Source organism: Kryptolebias marmoratus, linkage group LG12 (assembly GCF_001649575.2).
Source record: "Kryptolebias marmoratus isolate JLee-2015 linkage group LG12, ASM164957v2, whole genome shotgun sequence".
Taxonomy (NCBI): Eukaryota; Metazoa; Chordata; class Actinopteri; order Cyprinodontiformes; family Rivulidae; genus Kryptolebias; species Kryptolebias marmoratus.
In genome coordinates, this window is record NC_051441.1 from 17,045,833 (window position 1) to 17,055,294 (window position 9,462).

Genomic DNA, 9,462 nt, shown 5'->3' on the forward strand with positions numbered 1-9,462 from the left:
TGCTGTTTCTGACGTCCTCAAGGCCACACTCTCAGCGAAACATTCCCTTGATGATACTATCCTCAAGTATGCCCTGCCCCGCCGTGGTCCGACTATTTTGAATTGTGTTAGGATGTAGCCCCGTGGTGACAGCGTGGTGATTGTCGCCAAGATTGGGACAAAAACTTACTCAGACTGGTGCCAGTGGGGTGGGATGGGATAGTACCTGAGACATGAGACCATTTCAGCTAGTCCAGCTTCAAATTTTTGATTACCAAGCCACTCTGGTACATATGAGCGTCACACAAGTCACTGCTACTACCACTACTACTACTACCACTAATAATAATATTATTAATTATAAAAATAATAATAATAAAATGGTAAAATGAGCCCAGTGAAATGCAGTGAAATTCTGTGATATGCTAATCTTAGTATCGCCAAGAAAGTGATAAAGTGGTTGCCCAGTTTGTGGGACTATACCTGACCTGGCTGACCCTTAAACAAAATACTTTCAATCCTGGCCTGAGACCTTCGTACGATCTCAGTGTGATTTATCTAAGAACTCTGTGACTACCTCCCTTAGAAACCTGGGGTGTACCAGAAACACATTTTGACATTTTATCATTGTTATGTTCTTACTGCATTGCTGCAAAGGACTGCTTGGACTGCTATAAATCATAGGTTATTATGCTCCAGGTGCCATGAATTCACATTTCGCATGCCAGTAACGTGGTTGACCAATCAGATGGACTCCCACTGAGTTTGCTGCCCACACACACGGGTTGGATAAGAACGCCGGGGATGCTGAAACCCAAAGTGAATGTTGGAGAGCGACACGATGACAGAACAGAAAAAAGAGACAACTGATATTGTCTGCACAGTGTTCATCAGTATCACAACTGAATGTTTGTTTTATGTCACACAGATTCCTTAAAGAAATCCTGCAGAACCAACCATCTTAGTTGTTATTATAAACCGGAGCTGCTGAGCATTCAGCTGACCTTTTAATCTGTCACTCATCCATTATGTTTACCTAACTACGCCATTAACATGTTTTCACACTCTTCGGAGGATGTGTTTTTGTTAATGGTGCCATAGATTCCACACTTTCAGATCAGTGGAGCTGCTTGACATCTTATTAAATAGCTCCTGGCAGCAGACCCACTTGGTGAAGCCACAGCTGTTAGGGGATCTCTAGTTTAGAGAAGTATGTGGCTTTCCATTTGTGAAAACAACTATTTACCTTTAGGTAATAAATGAGCTGCCAAAAACTACTGCTTGGCCTATTTCTTATTCTAGATTTATTCTGCCACATTTTTGGTAGACCCAATTTGAAAACTTGGAGGAAAAAATAAATTGAGTCATCACTGAAAATAACCAAGGAAGGAAAATAAGGAATATGGAAATTGTTTGTTGTTATTGGCAAGACAATGTCTTAAATCAAGATGAGGAATGTAAAATGTTTTTGGCTGCATAACCAGGATATTAATGCTGGGAATTATGAAATTCATACCCAGTTTAAACTTCAGTTTTCTGCTAAATGATTAGCTGTATATGGGCAACTTGCTGGCTTCGTAAGCCATATATTATACCAAGCCCTTTCTTGTCTCCTTCCTCAGCCCTTTGTTCTTCATCTTTGTGGAACAAGAGAAGGACACATCAGTCCGCTAAGTAAATTAAGTCCTTTGTAGCCAGCACTGTGACATTCCAGCCCATGCTACAGAGTGAGCCTGACAAATGAAGATAGCAGAAAGCACAAAAAGAAAGCAAAGCACAGAGAGCAATAAGACAAAGTCGGAGAGAGATTGCGCTAGAAACCACTGGTGAGCGAAACGCAGCAGTGTGAGAATCGTGAGTTTGACAACAGCGGCTCTGACCTTGGCCTGGAGTGGACAGGTTCCAGATGAGCTCGGAGTTGGAAAGGTGTCAAGTGCTTTTAAGCTCCGAGGACATTTTCGAACTTGTGTGGCCTCCGTAAGGCTTTCAGCTGAGTATTTGTGTGTGTGTGTGTGTGTGTGTGTGTGTGTGTTTGTGGGTGCAGAACACTCTGAAGCAGCTCAAGGATGAGAGGATGCCAGCTCAAAGGTCTCTGGGTCCAAAGAAGATTTGATGTGTCTGTTTTGGCTTTTTGTAGGCTCGGTTTGTATCAGAGCAGTCGAGTGTGTGTTTATGGAGCAGAACAGCGGGAGTTAGACAGGTACCGGCTTGTGTTGTGCTTAAATTTGAACTAGGTCAGGAAAATTTCTGCTCTGTCTCCTTTTCCTTCCGCCGTCATCGTTCTCTTTTTTTTCCACTTACATATTTTAACCGTTGTTCCTAAGTTTGCCTTTCTCTGCTAAGTTTATTCCCCTAAAAGCTGGCTTTTAAGTTCAATTAAGTCCTGCGTCAGAAAACCCTGCAGTAGTGATTATTTATCATCTCCAGCAATGAACCACATTAACAGAAATGCAACAGGGGGTGCTTCTTTTCAGCAAGGATTCAGGAATTCAGGTCAGCAGGAGAGAGGGCGAGAGTCCTGATGAAACTTACAACAGAAACTCAGATAAAATGAGATACAGTTGATCGATTTTACCCATCTGCATGACAGCTGGCAGCTCACTCTCAGCCTTGCTGTGTGGGCCCGCGTCTGCAGTCTAGTCATGAATTATCAACCAGTTAATTTCACTGAGAAAGTCTTGTTTTTCAGAAAATGTCCAGCACCGCGTGACAGAACCTGTTCAGACCTGTTGCTGTGACTCAAGCACAGCAACAGGTGGATTCAAGGTGGACTGAAGATGTTTTCAGGTCACATTCAGACGAGCTGTCTTTAAGGTGGATGTGTGGGTCAGCTGCTTCTACAGTGGGATTCTGTTTTTGATGATTTGGTGTTGATTAAACCTGCTGTGGTCGTTATTTTTAATCCTCACAATAAGAAATACTGACGTAACCGTGTTCCACTTGCAACTTGGAAAATCTGTAGGATTTGCTAGTTCTTGAGGTTGCAACCTGGCTAACAAGTATTAGCAATAAAAGCCCCAAAACATGTATTTATCTGCTTTAAAACACTGTAGCAACAAGTTCATTTATAGATATGTGTCTGATTGATTTAATGAGATACAAATGAACAGAAGACAAAATAAAATGTTTATTACTGCAACTGTCACCACTTTTCATCTGTGTGGCAGCCATATTGGATTGGTGTTGGTCAGGAATTTTGACTTTCCATGTCAGGATTCAGACTTCTGGGAGCTTTAAGTTGATTTTTCTGACTCCCAACGTCTGAGTGCAAATGAAATGCACCATTAAAATCCTCTATAAGGAGCTAACAGGATGCAGTGTAACGCCACCCCATCATGCTGTTGGAGCTTACAGGCGTTGCCTTTGTGGAGTACCAACAAAACTGAAGGTAGTTTAATTGTATGAAGTTCTCACAGCACTACATTTAAACACTACATTACCTTTAGGAACGATGTCAGACCACGACAATTTTATCGACATAAAAATAATGACGTTTATTTTAACAAAGCTGAGAAAGGAAGTCCTTAGAAGTTTATTTTCGAAGTTATTTTCAGACAATGTGGTTCTTTTCTCGTAGTAACATACATTCATATATTTATTTAGACTTAAAATAGCTTGTTTTCTTGTAAGAACTAGAAATGATTTTAAAGTCACAAATAAACTATGAAGGTGACTTCCTCAGATATCAGGACATGCTACAATCTGATTCAGACTAAAGATGTCACATGAAGGAACATCCATCATAGATCCACACATCACTGTTTCAGCAATGACAGCAATACTGATCCGTGAACCTGGGTGTCACCCAGGAGCCACTTCATTCTGCACCGTGACTGTCTTATCTCGAGAAAGCAAATGTTTTATTGAGATAACAAGATAAAACTTGGTAGATTATCTAGAGATAATGGAATAATCACGTCAAAATTAATAACAGCAAGTATGGGCGGTTTCGGCTCTCGTCCTTCATTTGCATTATTGGCAATTTTTCCTCTGCGCGCTCCTGCTAGTATCATTTAATTCTTTCTCCGGCAGGCTTACACAGATCTGAATTTGTTTAGTAACGCACATGTTTTGTTTTTTGATGCTTTTTTAAGGTTTTATTCAAAAATACACTGAGGTTAAAATATAAAAAGAAGAGCATCGCCTCAGGTATTCGCTCTGCCTGGTGTCTGTTGAAGGGTTTTTAATTAGGTGCTTTGCATGATTTGTCAAAAGTAAATCACATCCGTTGATATTTTCAGCCACGTCTACAGTTTTCAACTCTAAACGCACACGTATATCTGGTTTGGAGATTCATAAAGCCAAACTCTTTGTGTGTCTTCGAAGTCTTTGTCTGTTTCTGCATGGACTGCAGCTCCACACATGTAAATACAAACACGTTTACAGAAAACAAATTCACACCTCCTGTCCCGTTCACACTCTGCTCCCCGGGTGTGTATCCTGTAAAAACCTCAGTATGTTTCTCTGCCTCAGACTCACAGTGCCACATGGGTTCTGTTTTCGCCCCTCATATAGATTTTCCCTCCACAAATCCAATACTACAGTAATTGCCAAGGAGTGTAATTCATGACTAATTGATGTCGGGGTTAATTTATTAAAACTGACTTATCAATATTTCACGCGGCTCCTCCATTATTCACACCAGAACATGCGCTAAAAACCTATCTGTGTCAGGCCGTAGAGGCGAGCGGAGCAAACGTGTTGCTCCGATTTCCTGTTTGTGTTCGTGGAGTTTTCCTCGCATGCAGCCAGAGACTTGATGCCTCAGAAACACAGGACAGAAAGTGAGGGGGTGTAGCTGTAGAGCTGCGTGTTCAGGACCGCGGTCGGTGTCAGTAGCTGTAGCTCGACAGGTGGAGACAGCTGCTGCTGTTTGAATTTTATTTCACCGCCTGTACAGTACGGCTGAGGTGCTGTGCTGCATCCGAGGCAGAAAACCGACAGCATATCAAACATGAGGTCTCATGGGTGGGGCGGGTGGGTGTGACTTCATCTTTCATGCTATTTACACGCAGTACGTGTGTAGAATTCCTCATATCTCAGCCCTGTCATTACCTATTTTGTGTCCCCTTTTTTCGTTCCCACATTTGAAAGCAAGGGTCGGTAGATGTGAGTGTGTGTGTGTGTGTGTGTGCTGGTTCTGATGCAAGAAAGTCAGAACAGCTGACGGAGGAAGAAGGGGGGGTAGGGTGGGCCATGCTTTACTGTAAAGTGTGTTGCAGTGTAGTAGTAATCCGCCCCATCTCCTCCCTTTTTGCCTCCGAATCCCACCTCTCTCTCTCTCTCTCTCTCTCTCCCTCTCTCTCTTTCTGTTGTCTCTTTCCCACCCTCGGTGAGATTACCATTACCATAGCAACGCAGCACATTGGCTTTGGAAATCACAGTGGTTGTGGGTGCCATAGCAACGCACCTATGCTTGTGGTGTTTTTTTCTTTTTTTGGATGCTCTTAGTGATGCAGACATACACACACAAACTTAGAACCCTGAGCTGTTCAACAGCTTCTCTCCGTAAAGATTAAAGCTGCCATGGCATCAAGTCATTTTGTAAATGGCTTATGATTTATGCAGCAGACTCGATTCACTTTGTATCAGTGCCAAGACTCTACAGGACAGGGGCCGTTAGCCGGACACATGGGGGCCGCACGAGATGCTGTGAGGCTGGATGATTCTGATCATCACAGAGTGCTGAAAATATCAATATGTAATACAGGAAATAGATTAAGAGGGCTGGCTTAGACTAACACCTGGATTTTATCAGATAGATAGATAGATAGATAGATAGATAGATAGATAGATAGATAGATAGATAGATAGATAGATAGATAGATAGATAGATAGATAGATAGATAGATAGATAGATAGATAGATAGATAGATAGATAGATAGATAGATAGATAGATAGATAGATAGATAGATAGATGCACCTTTTTTCTACTATTTATTCCTCTACATACAGTATATATTATGTGAATGGTTTTGAGGCAGTGTTTCCATGGAAACAGTCACTGGGAAAGGGGGAGGAGTTAAAGGCATGGAAAGAGTTAAGCGATTCTGTGTGAAAGAGATGATTTTATTAATTTTTCTGAAGATACACTGATACCTTCCCATGCATGTTTGACCCCTAACTACTACAGGAACATATCTACTGAGGTGCTGTGTGCGCTGAGTGTTGTTTAGCTGAACAGAGGTGAAATTATTTTACGCCGCTGGCAGAAGGAAATGATGTTTTCTCCTCAACACACCTAGAAATTCACAAGCTAAATTTATACTACATTGCTTGCAGATGTGCTGTATATCTTCAGCCCTTCCTGTAGACATTGTATCCTCTTGGCTAAATGCGCTTTACCTGGGATAAATGTAAAATTAAAGCACTTTTTTACAAGTTAAACTTTGAAAAAGGTAGCTTTGTGCCGATAAAACAAAAAGCAAGATGTTTTTACACAATTTTCAGGCATCAGATTTGTAATAATGGCTTCATAAATCTATCATTTTTTTTATTGTTTGCTATTAACTGGTGTAAAATGGGCAATAATGTTTTTGCCCGTGTCTTTGTTTGTCTGTTTGTTAGCAAAATATCTCATGAGCCACTGGTCAAGTTCTTATGAAACTGGCAGAAAGCATTTATCAGATGTAGATCTACAGCTGATTAACTTCTGCAGTCAATCCATTTAAATATGGCCGTAACAGCTTACTGACCCATGAAACATAATGATAATGACCTGCTATTTGATGTGTTAGTAGCTGAAACTGAACTGAAACTGATTCTGAGCACTAACAAATTGCACAAGATTAAATTTTTGCCATTAATTACTTGTAATTAAGTACCCTGTAAATACCAAATACATACCCAGTACATACCAGGTAAGTACCTGGCACGTAGCAAGTCTTTACCCTGTACGTACTGGGTATGTACCTGGTTCATACCTAGTAAGTACCTGGTAACCTGTTAGTACCATGTTCTTATATATTTTATAGGTACCAGGTACATATCTGGAACCAGGTAATATGTATTACTACTGAATGTGTTGCTCTGGTTTTAACAGCCAAATGTAGCACAGTTTAATCTAAGTTTCCATCAGAGAAATATTCATTTAATTTAACATTAGTAAGAGTAATTTTCGCAGGCCATTAAAGAGGTTGCACGTGTCACATTTAACATTTAGACTGACTGGAGAGGTGATTTGCCAACGTTTATTTACCTCAGTCCTGTTTAAAACCATCATCTCCTGTTCTGCTTGCCGTTTTATAGTGAAAGAAATGAGTAATGGGCTAAATATTGCTCTGCTTATGGGAAATCTCATTAGACTGACTTGGCTGAGGAAAAAATCAACATCATGTTTCTGGGTTAGAAAACATAAATATGATTCCCAAAAGTGAATCTATAATAATAATAAAAAAAACAACTGAGCTATTTATCACAAATGGAGAAAAATAAGTTATAAGAAAAATAAGTCATGTCGTCCCCTTCTCATTTCTGCTTGCAGGTACCTGATGAATGTGACGTTTGAGGGACGTAATCTGTCGTTCAGCGAGGACGGCTACCAGATGCACCCCAAGCTTGTTATTATTCTGCTCAACAAAGACAGACAGTGGGACAGGGTAAGACACGAGGAGACTGTGTGATGAGTGTTTGATTGTGTCAGGTTTGTTGTGGAGCGAAAGGAAACACAAGATCATTCAGTCTGATTATTCTGATACGTCACAGTCAAAGCTCATCATCCTTGGATGGTAAAAAGTTAAAAAAAGGGGGTGAATCGTCAGAATATGAGCCGGTGTCAGAGAGTTTGTTTTCTCACTGAGTGACTCCATTTAGATCTCTTATCATCCGATTTTCACTTTTTAGGCATGTTACGCTTTAAGCTTTTTTAAATGCTCCCCTGATTAGATATCATCAACTCAGTCAAGGTGCCTTTCAGTGATATAATTAGCAAAATCTTCAGAGTTTTGCTTTCCAAAGACTCCTCTTCTAAGTCTGGTTTTCATTTAAAACCATGTTAACAGTTTCATGCTATCTGCCATTTATTAAAAACGTGCTCCTTCACTTTCCACGTGCAGCACTGGAAATACTAATTTGTGTTTTTTACTGTAACCTTTGTGTAAAAAGGTCAAGACCAGAGCCAGCATGAAACAGGTTACTGTAGAAAGACAGTATCAGTAAACTGTTTTCAGGTTAGTCTAATATAATCCAAGAGGAAGGTGAAAATTATGCCACGACGGCACAAAAAGACAAAATAAACAAAACATTTATATATGAAATGACTGTATAGTATTTGTACAATACTGTATGTGCAATCTAAGCAATATGGTAACTATGTTGTTTGTTCTGTGATATAATGTGAAAAGATTTATGTTTTTTATGCTTTGTGGTCAGTGCTTTCTTTTTCCCAGATGGAAATCTGTACCCTTGCTGCTAAATTGCACTTCTGAAAGAGAGTCAGGACTTTTTTTGTGGTTGTTTGCAGTGTCTAGTTGAGATGCATTTCATAGGGAATTTCAGCATAATGCACCTTCACTGCTGCCTAACAGATAATAGATGCTTTTTGGACGCAGGGGACCACTTCGCAGTCCTTATAATCATTTCAGGTAGTTCTGTTTTGTTTTTTTTTTGTTTTGGCCGTGGTGGTAATGTGGTCATTTGTAGTGCTTATAACTATGTTTATCTGTTTGTTTGTTTTTTTGTTTCGGCTTTAGAGTAGGCATTTTCTTGGCTTATTAGGGTCTCTTGAGTGACAAAAAGGGACGTAATTGGTCCATACATAAATGTATGTTTATTGGCCGAGCACACCGAATGCTCTTCCAGCACCCAAACTATTAAAACCGCATTAACGTTGCTAAAGCAGAAGCTATTTAACATTTGCTGTTGCCTGCGATGAAATCCTTTTCTGCCAATGTGTGCAGCACAAAGTAGACTGATTTGTGGTATGAAAACTTGGCTCCTGAAACTCCTATTTTCTGAATATCGTAGTTCTCTTTCAAACTCTGCTCAAAAAAAAACAAATCAAAAGGCCCCCATCTGCAGAGTCTTCCCTTTGCTATCCAGCTATCCATGCAAGTTCATAAAAATAAAAAATGTAAGTTTGTTTATGCTTATCTTATATTGACGTTTGCCTGGAGCACATGCAGGCGTGCGAGCGCCCATGTGGGCATTTGGAGTTGAAAATACATCTCGGTCTAAATCGCACTAAATTTGGCCTAAAAATGAAAGTTCTGCAAATGTCTACATCTGGATTTAAATCTGCATTTAGCCACATGTGGTTCAAAGATAAAATAAATTTTGGGCTATTTCTGTTTAAGAAGTGCTCTGCATATATTACATTATAAGACTACAGGTGCTGGTCACAAAATTAGAATATCATGAAAAAGTAGATTGATTTCAGTAATTCCATTTAAAAAGTGAAACTTGTATATTATATTCATACATTACATACAAACTCATATATTTCAAATGTTTATTTCATTTAATTTTGATGATTACAAATGACA

General features: G+C 39.8%; 1 protein-coding gene across 2 annotated transcripts in view; it reads left to right on the forward strand.

Annotated features, from left to right (window-relative positions):
• The window catches only part of LOC108236131 (glutamate receptor ionotropic, NMDA 2B), a 149,165-nt gene that overhangs the window by 98,355 nt on the left and 41,348 nt on the right, over positions 1-9,462 (forward strand). For both annotated transcript variants that reach the window (XM_017416595.3, XM_017416594.2), the window contains exon 8: positions 7,464-7,578. In XM_017416595.3, coding sequence (XP_017272084.1) covers positions 7,464-7,578 — 115 coding nt within the window. The remainder of the gene's footprint in view (positions 1-7,463; positions 7,579-9,462) is intronic.